Below are 25315 nucleotides of genomic sequence, written 5' to 3'. Positions count from 1 at the left end.
TCTATCCCTTGAAGGTCATTTAGGAAATATTGAACCCAGTGAAGGAATATCCTACTGAAGCATCTCTAAATAGTAGTTACTGAATTTCTCTGATTGTTCCCACTTCTTTGCACAGTGGAGTCTGGCGGGGCCTTCAATTGTTAGGAAGGCCTTCCAGTGTGTTGAGGTACTGTCTGCCTTGTGACCATCAGGGGTAGAGCACTGTCTTGTTCCTTTTCCACAAGATAAATCTTCCTCTGGTGTGGTTATTTATAAACTTAAATGATAGCGGGTGTATTTTGTTACTGAGGTGTTAAAACTTTGCAAGATGTGAAGAGCTTGGGTGTCGTTCACTGTTTTCCTGCAACGTAATTTTAACAGCCAACGAGTGCACCCTGGTAGGCAGGAGCCAGGAATCACGCAGCTTACTGCCCCTTCTCTTTCTGGTGCTTGTCCCTGTGTCCGTATCTTCTCTATTCTACTGCATACATATCTCAAGCATTCATTCGTAGATGTCCTTCCTGGGAAATGGTTTCCAGACTCCCTACCATCCTCAGCACCTGCCTCGGTTGAGTTCACCCTTAACGTCTCTCAAATGATGGTGCTCCTGGTGAGGTGTGGTCTCCTTGCTGAGGCCCCGCTGTGGCTGTGTTGGTCAGGAGCCCAAAACCAAATCTTTAACTTCCCTTTTTTTTTTTTTTTTTTTTAATTGTGTAGCTACACGAAACTCTCAGCTCCTGAGACTCATGGTCCCCTGAAATGCTCAGAGTTTTGATACTGCCTTTGTTTTCATGGAACTGACAGTTAAGCCAGGCCTCCTGTCCCCTGAACTTGATGTTGCTGTTTTCCTTCATCCTGCATATTCCATTGTTTCATTGGATTAGCTGGTTCTTCTCCCATATTTATAACATATAGAAATGTGACAGTCTTATCATCTTCATATATATAAACACACACAGATACACATATACACACATAGGTATAGATATATCTGTGTCTATTCATATATTTTAATTTTTTTGTTCTTTTAGCTTAAGTGTATACTGTTAAAAAAAAATAAAAAGCTTTTGGAAATGCAGAGAAACAAACAGGAAGGTCACCTCCTGATCTCACCACCCAATGGTGATTTTAGTTTTAAATATTTTGGTGTATGTAGTTTTTAACCTTTTCTGTACAGATGTGATACTCTTTGTTTTGCAGAGTTGAAATGATGATACTGTATGCTATTTGTAGCTAGCTTTTTTTTAACATTTATTTTTAATTTTAAGTATTAACACATAAATCGTACAAATTATGCCATTTTTCCCTGTCCTTGTCGCTCACCAATTCTCTTAAAAGTGCTTCATGATGGTCAAACACAGTGGTCCTTTCTTGTTTCTCATCTGCTTTGACATCCACCCCCCACAAAGACCACTGTTCTTTCTGTTTTGTTTTGTGCCAGGAATTGAACCCAGTGGTGCTAAACCACTGAGCCACATCCCCAACCCTTTTTATTTTTTATTTAGAGTCGGGGTCTCACTGAGTTGCTTTGGCCCTCACTAAATTGCTGAGGTTGGCCTTGAACTTGCGATCCTCCTGCCCCAGCCTCCTCAGCCGCTGGGAATTATAGGCGTGCACCCCCACACCTAGCTCTTTCTGTTTTTTTTTTAATTATTGAAATTAACGTCGTGTGGGTGCACGTGATGGTGAGATTCACCGTGGTTGTTCACACGTGTACACAGGAAAGTTAGGTCAGATTCATGCCATGTGCAGCCAGCTTTTTTAAAGCCTTGCAGCCTGTGGCTTCTGTGCTGTCACTATCGCGAAAGTTTCTTCAGCCTGGTCTTTAATAGCTGCAGAGTCTGCTGCTGCGTGAGGTGTGATTTCCACAGCGGCCACCACCTGATGTCTTTTCCCAGTGTCTTACCGTTCTCAACAAAACTTCAGTAAGTCCATAACAGGCAGAGTATGAGCTGTGTGTATCCGGGATAGTCTCTGCCCTGTGTCAGTCCCTGTGCTGGTTCTTCCTCATCTCTCAAAGGTGGTGACATGTGTTGAGATTCCCAAGTCTGAAACACGTATCCGGCGAACTCTCTGCATTTCCTTTTCCCTCCCGCTTGTTAGCTTGGACCTGCCTGCCCCCCCTCCCCCACTGCATGGTCATGTTCCCTGTGTCCCCTTTACCTCCCCTGGCTTCATGTCTTCACACCAAACTCGGTGATCCGTGTGGAGTTTATTTTGGTGTATGTTGTGTGGCAAGGATCCCTCCGTTGGTATTTCTACTCAGTTGATGATCAGCCCCAGCCCCGTTTACTAAGCGATCCACCCATCCTTCCCACAGTGTCTAGGAACGCCGTCATGTCACCGGCTAAATTCTCATATGGATCTGTTCCTAGGCTTTTCTCTTGTTTCATTAATTTACCTTGACTTGGACCTGCACCTAATTACCTTAATTATTTTAGTTGCCTATAGAATTATTTACTGCCTATAGAAGTACAATTAAAGTATAATAATTTTTACCAGTCATCTTTTTGACATGATTTTAATTTTACTTGTTTACTGCTCTGTGTGACTCCTGTAGACTTTTGGGTTGGTGGACATGACTTTACTGTCTCTTCAAATCTGTTAGAAATGTTGGTCAAGAAAGGTCTAAGTAGATAGTCATATTTTATTGTATACATCTGCCTTCAGATTGACTTTGATTCATGATCAGAATTCTTTAGGCCAACCTTCCAGAGTACAAAGACACCTTACCGTACCATAGCCAGACCTTCCTTTTTCTAGATTACTCACGAGAAACAAGAGACAGAATCAAGTTTCATTCATTTTTAGTAGTTCCCTGATGTGCTGACACAGTCGTAGTAATAGCAGTAGTCGTCGGACATGGTGGCACACACCTGTAATCCTAGCGAACTCGGGAGGCTGAGACAGGAGGATTGCAAATTCAAAGCCAGCCTCAGCAACTTAGTGAAGCCCTAAGCAACTTAGCAGGACTCTGCCTCAAAATAGAAGGAGCTGGGGATGTGGCTTAGCACTTAAGCACCCCTGGATGCAGTCCTTAGTACCAAATTAAAAAAAAAAAAAAAAAAAAAAAAAAAAAAAAGGCAGTAGTCACCTTGTTTGGGGAAAACGGGGGTGAAGAGATGAGGACACAAGGATGTAGTCACTCATTCTGCACTTGTTGAACTTGCATTTACTTCTGATGATTCACTGATCTTTTCTAAATACTTACAAACATGTGCTTACTGCTTTTGAATTTTTGCCACATGTATTCCAGTCCATGATTCCCAGATTGTAATAAGTGTGTCTCCCATCAATGCTACTTAATTTTTTTCTGGATTAAGTAAAACAAATGTACTGGGAAGAACACATTGAGATGTTAAATAGTTCCCTCTGCAGGTTGGTTCATTCTTAGAACAGGGCTTAGAACTCTGCCTGGCCTTAGAAGGTGTGGGGCGTTAGGTTGCTCCCTTTACACCTCATCTTTTCTTCCTGGCAAAGGACAGTGGTTAAAGTCAGCACTGGGATTTTGCATATGGTAGGCTGCTTGGAGGGACATGGTGTTTCTTACCCAAATATCCCTGGTTCCTTTCTTGGAAGGGGATCATTTTTAGAAACAGCTCATTTCCTTGCTTCTTTTTAATGTTGAGCTATCAGATGTTGAACATACGGGATTAAACAGGCTGGCATCTACACATTTGCAGGTTGTGGGTCTCTGGTGTCGTGGGGTGGGTTTCTCCTCTCTGACTGGCTGTCGATTGCTTTTTCCAACCTCTGCCTTATTACCATGTCCACCTCCGTGAACCGTCAGACTAGAAGAGAAAGTGAATGTTATTGGTGGAGGCAGTCCCAGGTCCATGTGCATAACAAATGGACTGAGAGATCTGTAAGCACCGTGGTCCAGGGACCTTGAGCATCTCCCACTCAGTCAAGGTGGCATCTGCCAGGTTTCTCCAATAAGTTACTCTTTTTACCTTTCCATACTGTTGATGGAGAATGCCTTTACTGGCTCAGGTGTCCGCATCTCTTGCCACTCTGTTTAGGAGGTCTGTCTTCTTTTGAACAACCCCTGAATCATCTCAGTTTGAGGGGGATCTCCTTAGTCCTGTGGTGTTGACACTTTGGGAATGCCACAGCGATGTCCCATTTGGACTGCCCTGAAATTTTGGAGTTGTATGTCGAGCTGCTGGGTGACAGGGGTGACTGCAGACCACATGGCTTCTGGAGTCTTGAGTGCAGATCCTTTCCCTGCCCCTTCATAGCTGTGTTGTGTTAGCACAAGCAGCAACTTAACCTCATCATGCCGTGTCTCCCCCTCTGCAATTTGAAGTGGATTGTTGTAATTCGGCAACACCACATGCATCCAGCTGTCAGGATTGAATGAGGTAAATACTTGTAAGTTTGTAGGACCCTGGCTAGTGTATCACAAGGGCTCCACAGATCCGAGAAGCCAAGTATCTAAGACAAAGACAGAGACAACCTCTTTGGCTTTCTAGGTAGGTCTTTCTATTAGAAGCATCTCTTTGCACAAAGTGAAACTTATCACTTTTACAAAATATTTTTATTTTTGTTTAATAATGTAGTAACCAGAAGGTTATTATGCCCCCAGATGCTAGGCTGGACTTTGTGATTTATTTTCTAAAGAATAAAGTATGGAAAGGTAAAAAGAGTAACTTAGTGGAGAAACCTGGCAGATGCCACCTTGACTGAGTGATCAAGGTTAATGTCACCAGTGATGTCAAGTTGATGTCACTTACCCCCTGAGGTGACATGACAGGAAGGGTACTTTGCCTCAGCAGTGATCTTTCCAAAAATCTATAACCTCAGTCTCATCAGAGAGTCACGCTGAGGGTCACTCTACAGATACCGACCAACTCTCTTCCAAAGAGTCCACGTCCTGGGAGACAAGGAGAGGTGGGACCTCTTACAGACTGGGGAAGATGTCAGCTTTTTCACCGTAACCAAAAAGACCGGACAAGAACAAATAGAGGAGGAGACGTTTATGTGGTGGCTCATGGTTTCAGAGGTCTCAGTCCGTAGGTGGCCGACTCCATTCCTTGAGGCCTGAAAAGAGGCAGAACATGGTGATGGAAATGTGTGGCAGAGGAAACAGCTGGGGACACGGTTCCTGGAGGCAGAGAGAGAGAGAGCGCGTGCATGCTAGATTTGCTCAACAAAGACAAAATATATACCCCAAAGGCCCCAGGGACCCCCCTCCTCCAGCCACACCCTACCTGCCTCCAACTACCACCCAGCTAATCCCTTTCAGGGGATTAATATGCTGATTAGGTTAAGGCTGTCACAACCCAGTCATTTCACCTCTAAGCTTTCTTGCATTGTCTCACACATGAGCTTTTGGGGGACGCCTCACCGTCAAACCATAACAAGGAGCCATGACAATGTGTGCCTCCTGAGTTCCTGATCCAGATCCCAGGAGAGAAGGACGTGCAAGGGAGGGGGGGAGCTGGTGCCACCGGGATGTGGTTTAGTATTGGAGAGGAACCTGCCTTAATTTCGCAGTTAGGGTAAATGTTCCAGATGCCAAGGAGGAGCGTGTTGGTGCCAGAGGAAGCTACCAGAAGGGTGTAGGAACGCTGAACGGGCCTTGCAGCTCTTCTGTGAGTCTGCACTGAGTTCACGCCGAAAGGTTAAAAACAAACAACCCCGTGGTGTGTGCCTGTTTTAAAGTGGTCCAGTCAGTTTAGCACAGGAGGCGAAGACTGGCCACCCTTCCCAAGGACAGCGACTGTTAAACTTCGGCTTCCTCTGGACTCCCTCCTAAGTATCCGTGAATTTCTTTTTTTTTTAACGTCTTAAGTACTCCCATCCCGATTATACACCTTAGAAATTTCTAACCTTTTAATCATAGTACAGTGTTTTTAAAAAGTTTCTTTCTGGACACATGTTGGCTCTTCCCTAAGACGTAGTCAGAGGGTGTTTGCTCAGCCAGTGTTGAATTTTATTTTCCACTTATGCTCCTGACCCATCTAGGTCCCATTTATTATTGCCTCTGCCCTTGCCAGTCTCTCTAAAGCCTCCCAAATTAGCATCATCTGAGAATTTAATTAACTTGCTGTTTACTAACCCTCTCCTTTCAAGATAATTAATGAGGATGTTAAGTGGCACTGGGCCTGACACGGCTCCCAGTGGCACCTGAGCAGGCACCTACTGGAGCGGAGCCTGGGGGCTGCAACCTCCCTGTGCTCTACCCTTCAGCCAACGTGGAGGCTGTGGAGGCCGCGGAGGCCGCAGAGGCCCTGCAGCTGCACTAGGGCAGGTACCGAGGCAGATGTTTGCTTAACATCAGCCTTTCCCGCCTCGCCTTTTATCCACTCATTTTCTGCTTTGTTAATTAAAAAGCCTCATTTTGTTCAGAGTGGAATGCTTATTTTTCGTGTAATTCCCTGGACAGAGACTCCATTACCGGACTTGAAATTAAACAAGCCGAGAACGTCCAGCGTCACAGGTTCCTTTTGTTTCCGTCAAAGCATCCATGTGGCATCTCCGCCACCTCCTCACCCCAGCTCTCAGCGTGGTCCAGGAGACCAGGGGTCATCACAGATCTGGAGTTCAGCCCTGCCCACTAGAACTTTCTGCAGTGATAGCAGTATTCTGCATCTCTGCCCTCCAGCATCGCAGCCACATGTGGTTGTTGAGCCCTTGAAATGCGGCCAGGGTGATGGAGAAATTGAACTTTGAGTTTGTATCCGACCTAATTTAAGTTTAATGGTCACCCGTGGCTAATGGCTACTGTATCGGCCAGCTGCCATTGGCGACCTCTGATCTGCCTCGGGTTAGCCGCGGCAGGTCTGAAAGCCCCTGTGGTCTTCTAGATCGTCCCCTTTCCTCTCTCACCAAGAAGGTAAACTGACTTCGCCATCACATTCAGCAAGCCGTAATTAGGAAGGTAAGTTTTCCGAAGGAAAAAGATGTTACTTTCTAAATCCAAATGTAAATGACTTGGATTATCCGTGTCACTGAGCGCTTCATTCATGCAGATAATTGAGAATTGACAGTGTCCTTTTCCCTCAATTACTTCCTGATAGTTCCATGTGTTACAATGGGAGAAACATGGAGCTGTTTTTAAATAGCTATGTTAATGTCCTCATTAATTTTACCTTTTTCTACCAATTAACAAATACTCACTCCTGTGGCAGAATTAAGTTGGCTTCCTTCCCTGGGGCAGCCACCTTCCTTCTGAACTCCCTCACCGCTGGAGTCTGCTCACGCTCAGCTTCCTGCCTGTGTGTTTAGCCGTGTGTGGCTCACACAGAAGCCCCGGGTTTTCTGGGGAGGGGTGTCTTTGTAATCGATCACATTCTCTCACAGCGTGGCCCAGCACGGTGTCATGGAACACAGAATCGGGACTAGAAGAGCCGGGGTCGGCTTCCCTGGTCCCCCACTTCCAGGCTCCTTTCTCTGGTTTACAATAGTGTGCAATCCTGGGTTGCAAACCCAGCACCTACAGGGGCAAGTGGGTATCACAAATGGGCAGCCAGCTGGGCTGGAGGGCACCTGCCCTGTCTCATCTAAACTGTCAAAATGAGGGAATGTGGGACCAGTCCAGCCAGATACTTCTTTGAAGAGGCAGAAAATCTTGATTGCATGGGAAATTGAGAAATTTTCGAAATGTTCATCATTAATTCAGAATTCTTAAAAACTTAGATGGCTATGCAGCTCACACCCACCGGGTTGCCAGTCACTGCAGTTTTCCTTGACTGATTCAGGTTTCTTCTCTGTCCATGAAACTGTGAAGAAAGACACCTGGCCTCTCCCTGTCTGCCGTCACAAGGTAGTTGTGGGAATCATTTGAACTGTGGAATGACCAAACCCTTTGGAATTGACAGGGTTGGAGACAGGCAAGATCATTAGTTTATGTAAAAGTGGAGTCAGTGACAGGTATTGCCAAGTTCAGAATGCATGTCTGACCTTGACTTCTGTTGGTACAGCAGCACTCACTGTGGTCAGACAACTGGAGAATCAGGGCGGCATGGCCTGAGCAAACTCAGGCAGAGGGCCTTACATCAGGAGCATGGATACAGGGATGAAGGTGAGTTGTCCTTGAGACATTTCAAAATTCAGAGCTAAATGATTCTTGAGTAGGTGTTGACCTTCAGTTTAAAAACATCTAATTTTCGTATGATGTTTTAAATCCTGACCTTTACTGAGTTTTGGAAGTTTAAGAAACTTGTTTTGCTTAATAAAGAATGTGCATGTATGTGTGTGGTGTGTCTTCTCCCCTCTTTGTTGAGCCTAGGCATATGCTATTTTAAATGGTTGGGTCAACTTTGGGAACTTTTTTCAACTTTGGATCAGCACACTACCCACAGAGGGGCAGAGGGGGGAATCCAGCCAGCCATTTGCTTTTTTTTTTTTTTTTTTTTTTTTTTTTGATGGGAATGCTGGGGATTGAACCAGGGGGAAGGGGTGCTGAACCACTAAGTTATATCCCTTGCCCTGTTTGTTTGTGTTTTCTTCTTCTTCTTCTTTTTGAATGCCAAAACACAGTCTTACTATGTTGCCCAGGTTGGCTTCCAACTTATGGTCCTCCTATTTCAGCCTTCTGAGTTGCTGGGATTGTATGTGTGTACCACTAACCAGCTCAACCACTTACTTTTATAAATAAAGTTTTATTGAAATACAGCCACGCTTATCCTCTTGCGTATCATCCATCACTGCTTTTTGTGCCACGCCCACAGAGCTGAGTAGTTGTGACAGACATGGTGCGACGCTCAGCGCCCAAGGTAGTTACCATCTGAATATTCACAGAAAAAAGTTTGCTGACCCTTGGTCTAAGTAAGAGAAATGTGTCTTCTGAGAGGCTGTATTTTAATGAATTCTGGGGAAGCTGCGGACTAAGACATTATTCTACCCACACCATCCTTAAAAATGCAATTGTTGTCAGCTTGGCTGGCTCTGGTTTATTTCTGTGATCTGAAGAATTTGCTTATTAGATGTTGAATGCAATGACCCTGGTTTCATGGTAACTAACCCTGCCTCAGCCCCTCGCTAATGCACTGCTAGTCATTTTATTCAGGAGACTGAGTAGCTTTCAACATTTCTGTGGGAAGGACGCTGCTCATTAGTGGATGTGTGCAGCCTTCAGTTTAGCTAAAATCTGAATGCTTTCTCAACCTGAAACAGTGGGTATTATTCTAAATGTTAAGTAATATAGCTCTCTACCAAGCCGGAGTGCTTCCCAGTCATTAGTACCGCGCTCCATCATCATTCCTCATGATAATGCCATCAAGTAGGTTCCGAGTATTGCCATCCAGATCCTAGTGCTGAAGGGGGACGGAAGGGTGACTTGCTGAAGGTCATGTAATAACAAAGCCCGTTGGCAGTTTGTGTCATCTCATGAGTCATGTTGGCGCTGGGGAATGCAGCTGGCACCAGCAGGATGCACATCCAGAGGCAAGGAGTCCTTCTAGCAGGTTCTTCCCCAGCACAACCGGTGATTTCATTAGCGAGGTAAGTGAACGGGCGATCAAGTAATTAATTCGTCTTTGTGTGGACCTAGGACCCCAGTGAAGTCAGGTGGTGGGCAAGACCCTCCGAGGTTCATGCTCCCTCTGAATGAATGGATCATCGTCACCCGACAGCTCTTCCCTTTTCATTTCTCTTTACCATCTGTGAAGCACGTTCACCTGGGTTACTCCCCCAGCTCATGGCCCCTCGCATGTGGTTTTGCATTATTCCGCCTTTTGCACTAGAGATGACTTCGCGTCAGAGCCCGGGGTCCTCTGTGTGGCTCCTGGGTGTCGAGCACTGAGTAGGAGGACACACTCTCCCTCCCTTCAAGAACCTTCTGCCCTCGGTGGCAAATGCTCTGTGTACCTGAAGTCCATAAGCAGCTCTCAGAGCAGCAGGCACAGAGGCATCTGAGTGATCCAGACTTTGAGTTCCCAGGAGAAAGCACCACTGCAGGTGGAAACAGGGCAGGAGGTGGAGCACTTAGGAGGGAGGACCTGGGATGAGCAGAAATGGAAGGCACATGGCAGAGATGGTGTGACCCCGTGCACAGGCATGTGTATGCACACACAGGGAACCGTGGGATGGAGAGTCGGTACGGCCCCTGCAGGCGAGGATGGTACAGGGGACTGGTGAGGGAGGAGACTCAGTATGGAGGACCTTTGTCACTTACAGAGAGAAAATGGTGACAGAAATTTTTTAGAGAAGACAAATGTTCTCTTTCATGATTGCAGAAGACTAAAGTGCGGGTAAGAGGATGCAGGAATGTGGACAGACAAACGGGGCATGAAGGAGTCAAAGCCAGAAGAGTAACCACTATCAAAACACAGAGACTGACTTTTGGTTCCTTTGGTGTTATGTTTTTATAACATGAAAAAGTCATTGAAAGATTTGTGTTTTAAGATTTCAGCCTTTAAAAAAGGGCATCCATGGACTATATGGATACTGGGAGAGCAGGCTGCTGGCTTGAGTGTCATCTGCCAGTTTGTGTGGGGGTGGTCAGCAACTGGCTGCATCTTAAAAGGATAGCCCCAGAAGGTGCCCAGCAGGTTTCTGTCCTGATGTTACCGTGTCCCCACCACATAGAAACTGCTGACATGCATCGTGTGTCATAGCTTCCTGGTGCTTTGTTAGCAGTCCTCTCTCTGGTCCTACCTTTGCCCAACCCCACCATTTTGTCCAGATGCATTGCTTACCAACCATGTGCCAGTTCTTTCGAGGTAGTTTTTTGAAACTTGAATTTCACTGAAGAAAATCCCTCTTGGTGCTCCAGCAGGTTTTGTGAACCGTCATCTGTCCAGGGTGAAATTGATGCCCCACCCATCACGGGCCACCTTGCCCCAGCAGATCCTCTTCCATTGACCTCTTCCTGGCTTATCACTGTTTCTTGGCCTGTTGGAGCAGCAAACTTATGCCCATGAAGAGAGGCTATTTTGGTCAGTGTGGGCTAGCCAGTGAAACACTTCCCTGTATTTCACCATTTAAAAATAAGTTTGTTTGCTTATTTATTTATTCATGACTGACCTTGCGTCCTGTGTCACTGGGGACTTGAGACCAGAACCAGGAGGCAGAGGCCATGGGCCAGAGTGATCGGCCATCCGTGGGAGGGATCTGTTGGAAGCTAGGAGGCATTAGCTGGTGGGCGGTGCACATCTCAACATCCAGCTCCTGAATGGAATGGTCCCTTGCTCACAGGCCCTGGAATGTGAAACATGCATACTGCCATGCTTTGGGGTCACTGAAGCACTGGAGGCCCAGACAGCAGTGGTTCTCAGCCAGTCAGAGGACAGGGAACAGCACAAACATAATGTTGTTCATGTGCAGTCTGCACGTGTATATAGAGAGGAGTCTCCCCACCAGCCTGACTTCTCAGAGATGGAGATAGCAGAGCTGTGGGCCATGTGTTCCGGGAGTGCCTATTTGGCCCCATCTTGCAGGTGCCTGAGCAGTTTCACACTGCTCGGTTGGCTTTGATAGACCTTTATGTTTAGCACCAAAATATGTAGTGATTGTTTTTATCCATAAAGGTGTCATAGACCCTACCAGTTCACGTTCTGGGTTCTGACAGCTTGTTACTACTCCCCTGTAGAGGCATCTGTGGGAAGCTGCTCTCTCTCCCTGTCTCGGCGATTATCTCTTTCATGTTCTAGATGTTTCTCAGTGTATATCCAAGTCTTGCAGTTACTTGCCAGTTAATAGTGAAACAGCATAGTGATATTAAACTTAGATACAGAGCATAACTAGCCCTGTAGAAGAAATGGAAGAAACTTGAATGGAAGAATATTGATAACCTCCAAATTATTCTCTGACTGGACAACATGTTGGCTGATTGGAAGGGGGAGGTCTTTTGTCACTACATACTAAACAAACAAAAAAACAAAAAACGAAGTCACTAAGTACCGTCATTTACAGTTACTATCTCCCACCATAAAATCTTATTTCAATAAGCAGTAAATATTAGCAAACATACTTACTCTGTCCAGTCCCCACCTCCCCTCTCAGTCACCAGGGAATGAAAAGTCCTGTGTGAAGCAGGTGTGCAGAGGATGATTTGTGGTGGACACCAACAGGGTCGCCTTGTACTGCGTGACCCCAGAGGCAGGGAGATAGTTTTGGGTCGGGTATGTTGGGGAAGGGCTCCCGGTGGGGGTTCCTCAGCCAACCTTGCAAGTTCTCTGGTATTTTGGCCTGCCAAGGAGGCCTCAGAGAGGGTTTTCAACCAGGAAGAGCGCCAAAATCGGAAAGATCCACGTCGGTGAGTCAGGTAGGAACTGGAGTGGAGGGAGGATTGAAGTCTGGGGTGGTGGGGGGGTTGAATTTGGACTGGATTAGGCAGGTCATGAAGGGGCAGCCAAGACCAGGAGTGAAAGGGAGTGTGAGAGAATTTTCCATTTGTTCAGACCTTCAGCCAGCAATTTTTAAGGACCTGCTGTGGATCAGGAGCTGCGCTGGGACAGAAAGACACAACTTGGCCCCAGCCTGGGAGATGCTGCTCACGGGGTGGCAGAGTTCCAGGGCTGGTCTGCAGCTTGTGGGGGTCATTGTAGCCTGAGAGCTGCCTCTGGCAGGCTGTGGGGCCCAGCGAGCCAGAGACTGAGCCTGGGAGGTAGAAGTCTTTGGAACCCCAGTGGCCCATGGGCTGGGCCTTTGGACAGTGGAGGAATCTGGTCATTCACATCGAGTATTTTCTTTTAGTCTGCTGGTTGGTCCCCCATGCCTTTAAAAAAGAGCAAACAAAAATCATGAAGCCCAGCTATTGTCATTTTACTTCAGTCACAATATGAGACTATTAACTTTTGAAATTCATTAGTGTAACACACTCCACAGTTCTTTTCCATTTAATAAACTGGAATTCTCACACAACCTTCATGTTCTTTTGAGTTTTTTATTCCCAGAGACCTTGTTTTTGGAAGCAGGTAGATGGTGGGTAGGCCAGAGTAAATAGTTCCTCCTGTGAGCCAAACTTCAGGGAAAGAAACAGTCTTCTAGGTACATCTTCAACACTGAACTGTTTCTCATTGAGAAAGAACCAGTTGGCCAACTACGTCTCTAACATATCAGAACGTCATCTCACTGTCTTGCCTGGCCCACCGTCTAAGACAGTGGTCACCAGTGCGCTTGCGTCAGACAGATCCGGAGGGCTTGTTGAATCCCACATTGCTCCCCATCCCTCCCCCACCACTTCTGTGGACCTGACCGGGCCTGGGAATCTGCGTGTCTGGTGTTTCCTGGCAGTGCTGATGCCAGGAGTCCAGGGAGCCCTTTGAAAACCTTGCTGAAAGCTGAGCATCCCCTGGGAAAGGAACTGCTGGATTCTTGACAGAACCTTCCTTCAGCATGGCTATTTCTCAAGGACTTCCACAGTGGATGCCTTTCCCCACCTGTCGTAGGGGCCTCCAAGCGGGGAGGGCCGCTCTCTAGCCTCTCCGGGAGCCTTCCTTGCCAGCTTTGTGAGGAATCCACACCCCCAGTGTCTGCACATCTTGCAGGGTGCGGGGCCCTGAGCAGCCGCTTGCAAGACTCCCAACTTCCCACCTCCTCTTCTGTGCGGGTGTGGTTGTTCTCAGCATCAGGTTTGGGTCTTAGAATCTTGGACCTCATCCCCAAGGAGCTGCATTTGGTTCCTGTCTGTCTCCAGTCCCCAGCACACCTGTGTGGCTCTCAGACTTCAGGGTTCAGCCTTGTCCTTTTCTCCTGACGGTCGTTACTGGGGCCCTTCCCTGTGAGACCCACCAGCCCCTTTGTGATCCGGAAAGGATGTGAGGAAATGAGGGTGTTAATCTTCAGGGACAGCTTGAGGGAAGTGAACAGATACTCAGAGGTCCCCTAGCCCATGGGATGCTCGAGGTCTTTGAGCTCATGCCCATTGGAATGATTAATTGATGTCCTCCACTCTGCTGGACAATTAAGGAATGTGGGAGAAGGAGGGAAAAGTCTTCAGTTAGACCTAATTTGGCACCATATTGTTTTCTGTTAATCTATTTTGTTTTCTGTCCGTCTGTCCCAAGGGACAGGTGCCTTGCTGCTTGCTGAAGCATGCATAACTAATGTCCTCATTAAGGGCTGATCTGTTTATCAGGGCCATGCGAGGAAGCCAGCCTGCCAAACCTAGGCACAAGCTGGGGGCTGTTACCTCCCTCTGGGCCTTAGCCCCACCTCATTAAGCTGGTCCAGGCTATTGATTGGGAGCCTGTGTTTGGAAGAGTCTTACTTACTCCATGCATTATCTTGACAGATTGATCAGACCTGATTGAGAACCTCTTAAAGGAACGAACAGCTGTAATGGGAAAGTTGGACTCTGTCATCCGTTAGGATGATTCTGGGAGCAAGAAGAACAGGGCTGACATCTTGGAGCAATTGTATTTACAATTAACATGGCTGAAAACGATTGCCTCTATTGATCCCCCCTTCCTGCAATTACAGCCCCATTGTTTACATTCCAGCACTTCAGTTATAAAAAGGAAATTCAATAATTATTGCATTATTTAAAGTTAAAGTGCCACAGAGTTTGCTGGCTGCGCTTGCTGGTTGATTTAACGTTCAGTAAAATCCATGCTGAGCCCTCCATCTTGAGGCCGAACAATATCGGCTTTTAATGAGACTTAAAAAGCGGGGGAAGGAGAGCAAAACTCAGTGCTCAGGGTGCTTGTCTGGATTATTTATGGGGTGGGGGTGGGGGCAAAAGCAGAGCGGAGAAACTAGCCATGTCATCGTTCGCCAAGCCCAAGTCACCACATGGCTCTGCTCTGTAGATGACCGGGGTTCTGGCCTTTTGGTTCAGACTCAGCTGCTTCCTCAAAGAAGCAGTTTTCTCTTTTTCACCCTCTTGGTCCCTTGTCCCCTTCCACAAGTGTCCCTTTCACCCTTCAGTAAAACCCACGCATTTAAGGGAAAAGGGCCAAACTCTGGCAGCAGCCGGAATGATCACCACCAGAGGCGCTTGTTAAAAGGGAGATTCCTGCCCCTGTCCCGTCACTTTCCTGTTTATTTCAAGGGAGAAAGGAAATAAGATTTAAAAAATCAATCAGTTCTTAGGAAGAAGAAGTCAGCCCTGTGGGTGCCCCATATCCCCCGTCCCTGTCACGCCCGCTGCCCCTGTCTTCTCTCATAATGAAAGTGATGAGGGCTTTTGTCAGAAAATCGCAGGAGCTTGGGAGAAGCCTCTGGGTCTGAATGCCAAATTCTTGCTCTCAGCAGCAGCAACCAGAAAGTTCAAGAGCTTGGGAGGAATTTTAAAGACCATTTTATTTTTCTCGTGTTTGGTTGAAATTCTTCCACAGGCTCTGTTCCAGCAAGACATCTGGACAGGTGCACCCAGCAGGATGTGGGGCAAAGGGGGAAGAAGTGATGCCTCATGCTTTGCCATCAAGAGTCACGCTTCCCGCCACAGCCCCAGGAAATTTAAGAATGTAGGTGTGAAAGGGGAGAGGAAGATGAATAGAGCCAATTCTGACTTTTATGAAGTATCTGGAGCAAGCCAGTAGCAGGCAGCTGCTTCCGTGTGACTTTTTCATTAAGGAGGTGAATTCTTGAGTGCAGGCATTGCATGATTTATCTGGTGCACCTTCCTAGAATCTGAAATAGTCTCTGGGAAAAGACAAGTGCAGAGATTTCAGGTCTTGAAAATTCTCCTCCCTCTAGTGGGGCATGTCCATTTCCTGATTTGGCTCTTTTCTCCCTGGGAAGTTGCTAGCCAAGCCACAGGGGCAGCAACTGGGAGATGCAGATTATTGGACCCCAGCCAGACCTGCCAAATCAGATACCCTGGCAGGGAGGGCCCTGACCATCTATGGTGTAACGAGCCCCCCAAGGTGCTTCTGATGCATGCTCAGGTTAGAGAACCACTGAGCTGGAACACCAATTGCATCATAAGCCACCAGGCCCCCTTTGGTGTACTCGCCCATCCCAAGTGACAAAGCAAGATCTGGGCTCACAGTACAGTGACCATGACTGTGCCTTCACATCTTCCAAAGGACTTTCACATATATTTTCTCGCGTGGTTTTAAAAATGGGCTCTGAGGAAGACCGGGCAGGTATAAATATCTTCATTTTTCATATGAAGTGGTACACCTGTTTGAATCACCAGGCAGGTTTTGTTTTATTTTGTTTTTAAATTTTTCCCTGTGTGAATTATCATGGGATCAGAGAAACAAATCCTTTGGCATGGATTTGGGGAATCAGGGAAGTGTTTTCCAGCCATTTCAGTAGAGTTTCCTCCATCCCCTGGTCCTTTCTTGCTGTGTTGGCATGTGCTGCTCTTTTTCAGCACATTGGCATTCCAGTGGGCATACGATCCAGCACACCGATAGGTTTTGTGGCAAGGGCATGGTTGTAGGATTTAGGTCCTGGCTCTGCCTGCACCAGCAGCAAGACTTTAGGGGAGTTATTAAGAGAAAAATCCAGCACCTCTTATAAGGAAGAAGATGGTCCATGTGCACTTAGGATCCCCTGTCGATGTCATAATTTTGGTTTATCAGAGATTGTCTTACTGTCAACCATGGGGTTCCTCTTTGGAATCTGGGAAGGGATGGCGATTCCAAGGAGGGAAATGTCAAATACGAATGTTTCATGGCTGTTCGCTTCCATCCCTAATCCCAAAGACTAGTGTCAAAAAATGAACTTCCGTAATAATAATAGCCTCATTGACTGGGGAAGCTGCATAACAAGCAGACTCTATTAAGCTTTTTCTATGACTTATCCCCGCTGAATCTTCCTAGTGGTGCAGTCTTGGTCTGGAGCGTGCCTAAGCCAGAGTCGTCGACAGCAGTTTGACGGAGTGGAATGGACGCTGGGGTCGCATGTGTATTGTGGTTCCTCTTTTTGTGAGAGGAGCTGTTTTTGAGGTCTGGGGAGTGGCACTTGGGAAGAAGCGCATCTCCGTGGATGGAGAAGCTCACTGTGACCTGTCTTCTGTCCTGGTGACACAGGTAGTTTTCGGATCCTGGCAGCTTTAGGCTGTTCCTGGAGGTTGGCCAGTGCAGAGCTGGCTCTGGGAGGACCACTTTAGATGTTCGCCCACCCACATGTTCTGAGCTCTGTGAGCGCTGATTCCACTGCTGGGGCACCAGCCCTCATTTTGCTTATGGTGAAATGCTCTGACGGACACCTTTCTCGGAAAGAACCCCTGTGTGCCTGATCAGCTTCTTCCCTATGTACAAAGAGTGACCCCAAACTCCTTTCTGGAGTTTCCCTAAGAGGGAAATGGAGTCTGTTATGTTAAGGCATTGACATTCACCAGAAGTCCTGGTTTGTATTTTTCCAGAAAAGATTCAAAGCCAAGGCAGGTGTAGCCCAGGCAGAGCTTCGGATATAGACCATTGTTTTTCTTCTAGGATTTGCTGTCCAGCTCAGGGCCGCTGATACTAAGACTTTTGAGTCAGACAGTGTCATTCATGTAGGGGAAAGACGCAAGAATGGGAAGTCTCAGCTCTGGCCCTGGAGCTCAGATACTGACAGGGAACTGTCATGGCTTGTTCTGGGACATGAGGAATCTGGCCTAGAAACCAAAAAATAGGGCAAAGCCACCCAAACGGATGGATCTAGGGAGCATTTTTGCTTCTTTTCACTTTTTTTTTCTTCTATGTGGTGGTTGGGGCTTATATCTTCTGGTGTCTGCAGGGCTCCTACGGTGAAATAGGACTAAATTAGCATGTGCCAAGGACGAGGGCATGAGTGGATGAAAAGCCAAGATTAAACAGAAAATATGTATATATTTAGGTTGACCTTTCACGCGTCTTCCTACAAATGTGACGTTAAATCTGAAGCTAACTCAACCTCACTGATTAAGAAATTAACTGCCCCGTCCCCCGGTTGCAGTGCGTCTGAAAAGCATTCCTTTTTTAGGACTTCAAGGTGAATACCTGGACCTGGGAGTCTACTGCTCCAGAAGGCCTGAGATCAGCGCAGTGTCCTTCTACTGGCTGGCTTGGAATGGAGCCCCAGGTCTGCCTCTTGACTTCCATGTTCTGTGAGACCTTGAGGCAATCACATGACCTGTCTGAGCCTTGAGTTCTTTCAAGGACATGAGCCAAATGCTGCCCACCTCCTGGGGCTGTAAAGTGAAAATTAAGCAGTTTGAGTAGGTGCTTCGCCAAGGGTAGATGGTATACGTGCCCCGTGGTAAGTGATGACCCGCTTACTCCCTAGCCCCTTTCACGACATTGGGGAACCAGCACAAGAACTCTGGATCCCCATCTTCTTCCCATTCTTTCTCTCCAGATTTGTTGGTGAGATTTCATATCCTCTCCCCAAAAAGAGCACCTGAAGCTTTGGCAGACTGTGGTTAGCACTCTTACCCTCCAGAGGGGTGATGTGGCAGTGCCCTGCTCTACTGTGGGGCCCTCAGCTTTATGGACTGAGGAGAGTCCATAAAGGCCCTCCCACCTGCCTTTGCCTTTGAAGTTCAACCAAAAGTTCAACCAAAGGTTGAAGGTGTCTCGGGGGCCTTCCAAGAAGTTCCCGCCTTGGGGTTTCCTCTCTGCTCAGCAGAAGCTCTCTGGTATCCCCTAGGGCACTGCCATTTTCTCAGAGGAATGCCTGGGAGCTGCCAGGGGTATGTCACATGCACCCTGAACGGTGGTGCGGGTGGGTGTGGGCCTGGCAGGTCCCTGAGGAAAGGTCCTTGGTGAAGCGGGCACCTGCGTGTCAGAATGTACTTGGTCCATTTCCACTTTAAAGGGGAGGCCATGGCAAAACTTGATCAATATTTTGCATTCCATGCATGAAAAACCAGATGTTAGAAGTTTCCTATTATTGGGGAGGAGGAGGGAGCTGGGGCCTCTCCAGATTTATAGAAATCAATGTTCTCTGACAGAAGTTGGTTGGTTTTCCTGGGAAACAAGTAACAGGAACACATTTTTTTGATTTTCACGATGAATTATTTTCTAACAAGAGCCCTCTTTGACTTTCAGTGTTTGGCCAGGGTGAACGAGTGCCACATACTAATGGAGTAGATCCCACGAAGCCACACAGCCGGGTCTCTGTTCCTGCGTTTCTTTTTAAATTATTAATTTGCCTTGTGCACTCGCTCTATGTGCCAGGCTCACTGTCGCAGGCACCTCTCAACTGTGGGGAGCGCCTTTCTTTCCTTTCTGGGTTCTTCTCCCTGAACCAGATGTAGACAGGAAGTCACAGAGATGGAGGTGGGACCCACATTTCCACGTCAGGGGTGTAGGGTTGTCGTTGTCCAGCTAACAGGGATGAGCGTCTTAGGACGTGAGTAGCTATGGAAGATCAGAAAGAGGTGCAAGCAAGCTCTCCGACCCCTGCGAGCAAGCCTGCCCACGTCGTTCCCAGCAGTGGGCACTGGCCACCACACGCTTGTCACCCAAGTTCCTCATGGCTTGCTCTGAGGATGGTCTGGTCACTGCTGCACCCTGGAAATAGGGTAAAGACAGATTGTCGGGCTCTTTTTCTGCTTCATATATATATCAAACAGGGTCCTTCTTTCCTTCCTATAGGTACTTCTCAGCTTTCAGGAAGCGAATTGTGTTGTCAAAGCGTAAAAATTTCTTCCAGTGAAAACTGGTTCTACCTTGGTGGCACCTATAACCCAGCCTTTTGCAGGCATGTTTATTTATTCTTTTGTTTAGTGGTGCTGGGGATTGAACCCTGAGCCTTGTACATGCAAGGCAAGTGCCCTACCACTGAGCCACAGCCCCATCCCCTGTGGGTACTTTTAAACAGGGAGCCAGGGAAGCTTCAGGGGATTCAAAGCTGTTGGCAGAGGCTGGCGGGGCTGAGCGGTGTGGGTGGACCTCAGTTGTAGCTCTTCACTGTTTAGCTGGTTGACCTTCCTTTCTTCATTTCTTCGTTCAGGAGGTCACCCTTCCTCCATAGCAGTGTCTAGTGGGGGATCTTCCCCCAGCCCCAGTGCCCCCGGTACTGGGGATCAAACCCAGGGTCTTGAGCATGCGCGCTACGCTAGGCAAGCACTCTCTCCTGGTGAGCTCTATCTCCAGCCCCCACCCACCTTTTGTTTTGTTTTGATTTTGGTCCCAGGGATTAAACCCAGGGGCACTTGACCACTGAGCCACATCCCCAGTCCTTTTTATTTTCTATTTTGAGACAGGGTCTCAGCAAGTTTCTTATGGCCTTGGCTAAGTTGCTGAGGCTGGCTTTGAACTTGCGATCCTCCTACCTCATCCTCCCTAGTTGCTGGGATCATAGGCATGTGCCACCATGCCTGCCCACCCCCTCCTTTCGAGTGACCAGGAGGCCCCTGTTGTTGTCCAGGGTCCCAGTGGTATTGTCTCACAACAGCTTTCAGGCCCAAGGGCTGCCCTTCTCATAGCCACTAGCAAGTCCTCTGTGTCACCGCTGTCACTGCCTGAATCTCCTGCAGGTTAAGCCCCCAGGGCTGGGCATGTTGTGTGTGTGTGTGTGTTTATTTACACACACATGTTGCAGACACTTAGAAACCAGCTGAAACAAACCCAGCAAATGGGCTCCACAGCCAGCCGTCTGTGGGTCCCTGGGGATCCTGTGCTGCAGAGCACTCACCACAGCCCAAGTGAACGTGTTCTTTCAGTTTTTTCAAAACTACACTCTGGAGCTGATGGAGGAGGGCAGGGAGGCACCATGAACACAGAGTAAAGAAAAGAGGAAAAGGTAGAGAAAGCCTGGGTCCCTCCGCTCCCCAGTGGGAGAGAGGTGGAGTGTTGGGGAATCCAGGATTTGTGTGGGAGACAAATTTCCTGGCTGGCAAGGAGAGCCAGAACTCTGAAAGGAGGCAGCCACAGTATTGAGTGTACCACTGGGATTTGTGCCTTGGTGGATTCTTCCTATATTACAGTGAATTTAATTAAATACATTGTGATCCCAATTGAGGGTATTCTAATTAGCTGGGTCAGGAACAAATTATTCTCCCTCCTTCTCCAAATGAAAACATCTCCGCTCTTGGACGGGGAAAGCATGTCCTTGGCTGGCTGACTTGCCTACCTCCTGAGCCCCACCTTCTGCTGCTTCACATTAGGCAGGTTCTGAGGGGGGCATTCTGGGGAGAGGCCAGTGCCACTCAGGAGGGAGGGAGGACCTGGCCAGTACTATTCAAGACTGGAAAATCCCTGGGAGGTAGGGAGAAGAGCCTAGAGGTCAGGGTCCTGCTGCTGATCCTGGGTTCACGTCCTCCAGGTTGAACAGAAACGAGAACAGGACTCGTCACACAAATCGCTGGTAGACCCAGGTTCTAAGTGGAAGGTTGAGGTGGAATGCGACTGTTGTACACAGATGTCTTTTAGCAACCTAGACATAGTTGATTCTGAATTTTTTTTTTTTTTTAAGCATCTTGGAGAATGAACTTGGAGTAAAAAGCAAGTTTGGAAGTTTGAGTTAAACTTTTCTATCAGTCACTAAGATAGGACCCTAAGTGTTCTCTATGCCCTTTATCAGTGGACGAGACTGTGGCTTCCTCATTTCCTTTTTGTCTTTTCTCCATGATTGGTGGTGTATGGCCATTTCCTTTCCAAAACGGCTCTCAAGTTTACAGACAAAAGAATTTGTGGTAGTCTAAGAGATGGCAGTTTACCAGCATGAACTCCAGGATAGAGTGGTTTTAAAAGATCTTCATCATACCAGTTTTTTAAAATTTTTTAAGCAAGAGTTCTCAGTATGATGTTTATTTTAATTCAAGATTTATGTGGTCTTATCACCCAGAAGCCCTTGGATTTGAGGACAAAAGACATTTGACCTTTCAGTTCCCATCCAGCTCTCTTTGGCCATGATATCCCTGTCTTCTGGCTCAGAGACTGGAAACCCCAGCCATCTGGAATGGAATCTTCGCATACATATTAAAATTTTATGTTTAAAATCCAGTGCCTTATTGCAAGGAAATCCTGTTTCATGGGGAGGTAACAGGGGTTTGGAAGATAAGGCTTTGGTGATTCTTACTCTGATTTCGTAGTTCATGAGACGACTCAAATCCCTTGATGAAATGTATTGCTTCAACTCTGTGGTTATTTTCCCCATTAGCTTTTATTCACTCAGTTTTAGCTGAAGCTTTAATAAACATAATTCTTTTGGTCTCAGTGACCCACAACAGCAGTTCCTGGCTCTTGCACGTTTCCCAGGTCATACGGTTGCTCCTGGGACTATGCCAGTGGGGGCTTTTGCCTTTTGAGGGGCCTTTGGAGAAGTGGGGGAGAATGAGTGTGGGCGGGCTCACCTTTTTCTTCCACCTTATCCCACCAGACCAGCCTGATTCTCCCCGGGAGTATGGCCCCCAGAAAATATGACCTTGGTGCCTCTCCTCCTTCCGAAGTCCTCTGCAAGCAGCCTTGTCTGTGGAGGGACATGTTGAAGATAAACCACTTCAAAATCAGCTCCCATTTATTTTGAGAAACTTAGCTTTTTGTTGTCATTTGTAGTTTCTTTAGCATTTAATGCTGGACTCTTGCTGGTTCTTTCCAACTCTTGGTTGTGAAATTATTAGGGCAGCTGTTACTTGTAGGGGTTTTATTTTGTTCCAAGCTCCACATTTGAGGGTGTTGAGTCACCCATTTTGGGGGACAGAAGGGATTGTTCTCTCTGGGTGCCTACAAAACCCTTTGCCTGGGGACCTGCGAATTGGCAGGATTCATGGTGGGATGCTTTGGCGGGTTCACGTGCTTGAGGGCCTCTAGTCCCCTCTAGTGGGTTTGCTGTGGCACCTTGTTGGTGCGTTCATATTTCTTCTTTTAGCAAGGTGCAGGCGTGCTTCTGGGGTTTGCACACTTCCAGTGGACGTAGGCTGTTGCGTTGAGTGTGTGAGCCTCGGGCACCCTCATCAGGTGGGAAGCCCGTGGAGGGCCGCTCTGGTACTTTCCAACGTGCATGGAATGCAGGACCTTTCAACTGTTGCAGCTTCTTGGTGTCCTGCCTTATAAACTACGAGGCAAGCATCCCAACAGGGTCCAAAACTGTTGTCAAGGCATGGATGTGGGACAGATGCACAAGGGTCAGAAGGACGATGAGCAACGCAAAGCCGTTCCAAGGCATTTGCCACGCACCTGGCCAGGCTTGGTGATGGGATGGAGATGAGGTGGTGAGGAGAAAGGGGGAGGTCAGAGGATCAATGTGCACTCACTTTATTATCTAAGTCCCCTCTTCTAGAAGGATGCTAAGTGCATGCCCCAGGTTCTAGTTGTTTCTCTCCCACTACCTGGGAACCTTGGGTTAGTTACTTTAAGTATTCTGGGATTGCTTCCTCTGCTTCATGCACACCCAGTAGGAAAACTCCCTCTTCCCTTCACAAGAGCCATTTGGAATAAAGAAGACGGCCTTTCTACAACAGGAGCGTGCTGGTTCCCTGACTGTTAGGAAAAGGGGCCACAGCTTTCATCACGTTCTCCAGAGACTGAAAACCATGGTGGATTTTATTCTTGGATGATCTTTGAGAGTCCTAGGCACAGAAGTCTGGGGTCTGCTAACTGCTTGCATCATGCCGACTGTACTTGCACCCCAGACTTTATTCCTGTGTGTGCTGCTTCCTGTTGGCTTTGGGCTGTGTCTTTTAAACACAACAGAGAACATAATTGTGATCACCCCATAAACCCGACCAACCAGTGATATTGACCAGTGATGAGCCAAATGACCTTGGGAGGTTGACAGGGAACCGGTTTGGAAAGAATTTTCTGTCATTCTTTAATCCATAGGAAATCCTAATTTTGGATTCTCCGAATAGACTATCGTTTTATAGCCTTTCTTGTGGAAAGACCCCACAGCATCTTTGGCTCTGATTTACAGACCTAGGGTGCTGCATGGGTGTGGTGGCCACTGGTTGACACCAAAGCAGGAGGTAGCTGGCCTTGTGTGAAAAGGGCCAGATACTGATGTCTTAAGCTCCATGGGCCTTACCACCTCTGTCATGGTCATTCACTTGATGCTTCCAAGGCAGCCACAGATTGTATGTAAATCAGTGGATGTGGCTATGTTCCAATAAAACTTTATATGCAAACACAGGCAGTGGAGGGTTGGGTAGGGATATTGCCCAGTGGTAGAGCACTTGCCTAGTATGCACAAGGTCCTGGGTTCTGTCCCCAGCACCCCAAAACAGCAACAACAACCACAGAAGCAGTGGGTCAGATTGGGCTGGTGGATTGTGCTAACTGCTGGTCTGGTCTTTGGAAAGTGAAAAGTGAGCCTGTAACAGTTGAGTGACCCTGGGAGGGTCCAGTCTATGAACAGTGTTAGTTGTACTCTGGAGACCCACCTGTGAGTGGGCATTGGGGACGTAGAAATGCGAGTCACCGTGCTCTTCAAAGAGTGCTAGAGAAGTGGACCCGTTAAGGAACATTATCATGGATCGTCCTGTTTGGCTGTTCCAGCATGTCCCCCAGTGGCATGCCTCTGGCTGTGAGCACGGCGGTGGTTCCTTCGAGCGGCTGACCCAGGGCATGCCCCTCTCCTTTATCCCTGCAGCACCTGCAGCAGCACGAGAGTGGCGTAGAGGGCGAGAGCTGCTACTACCACTGCGTTCTGTGCAACTACTCCACCAAGGCCAAGCTGAACCTCATCCAGCACGTGCGCTCCATGAAGCACCAGCGCAGCGAGAGCCTGCGCAAGCTGCAGCGGTTACAGAAGGGCCTTCCAGAGGAGGACGAAGACCTGGGGCAGATCTTCACCATCCGCAGGTGTCCCTCCACTGACCCAGGTGAGTCATCTGGTGGGCCTGAGCGTTGGCCTCTGAGGGATTGCCTCACGTCTTCTGTTGGAGAAAACACGCTCACTACTGGACTTTCAGGGGACTGTGTGTTCTGGAAGGAAGGCACTTGGATCAGTGCCTTTATTTATTTACTTACTTTCTTTTTAATAACACTGAGTACCACTTCACTTCGCGGATATGCTTGGGTGTGAGGGAGCCACAGGCCACTGCCGGGGAGCTGGCCCACAGAAGACCTGCCCCTGCCCCCAGATTCCTCCGGCAGGTGCTCTAGATTCCACTATTGGTTCAGACGGACCCAGCAGCTGCTAAGCTGTGTGCCTTGCTCAGTATTAAGAGGAGGCAGTTTGTGGCCTCAAAGTCTGATAAAAATGAACTTCAGAGAGGTTCAAAGCCAGTACGTGTTATAAAAACCCTGATTGTATTTGAGAGTGATTCCCCATTGTTCTGTGGGTCTGGGCTGTTTGCCACTTCACCCAGTTGAGACCTTCCGGTGGGACTCACTCCTTTTCCTGTTTCCTGCCATCTCTCTGTGGTCACCTTTTCTCCCTTGACTATTATTCCCATGGGGACCTCATTTGGTAGAATCACCTCCTAAAATCAACACAGCAAAAACCCTCCCTTAATCCTCAGTCCTCGCTCTGTCCACGGCTGAATCTTCAGGACTCCTGGGAGAACCATCTGTATCACTCATCTCCGGTCCTTGCCTCGACCTGCCATCTTCTGTACTCTCCTTTTACCAAACCACCC

The 25315-nt window shown here is 47.7% G+C and overlaps 1 protein-coding gene across 8 annotated transcripts in view; it reads left to right on the top strand.

Moving 5' to 3' along the window:
* Positions 1–25315, top strand: part of ZFHX3 (zinc finger homeobox 3) — a 308931-nt gene that overhangs the window by 188621 nt on the left and 94995 nt on the right. For all 8 annotated transcript variants that reach the window (XR_013760296.1, XM_079117846.1, XM_079117848.1 and 5 more), the window contains one exon: positions 24325–24556. Coding sequence is in view for 7 of the 8 variants with exons in the window: in XM_079117846.1 (XP_078973972.1) it covers positions 24325–24556 (232 nt within the window). In the remaining variant the exon portion in view is untranslated. The remainder of the gene's footprint in view (positions 1–24324; positions 24557–25315) is intronic.

This window comes from Sciurus vulgaris (genome assembly GCF_902686455.1).
Source record: "Sciurus vulgaris genome assembly, chromosome: 17".
NCBI lineage: Eukaryota > Metazoa > Chordata > Mammalia > Rodentia > Sciuridae > Sciurus > Sciurus vulgaris.
Note: the sequence above shows the minus strand (reverse complement) of the source record. Positions and strands in the feature narration are given on the sequence as shown.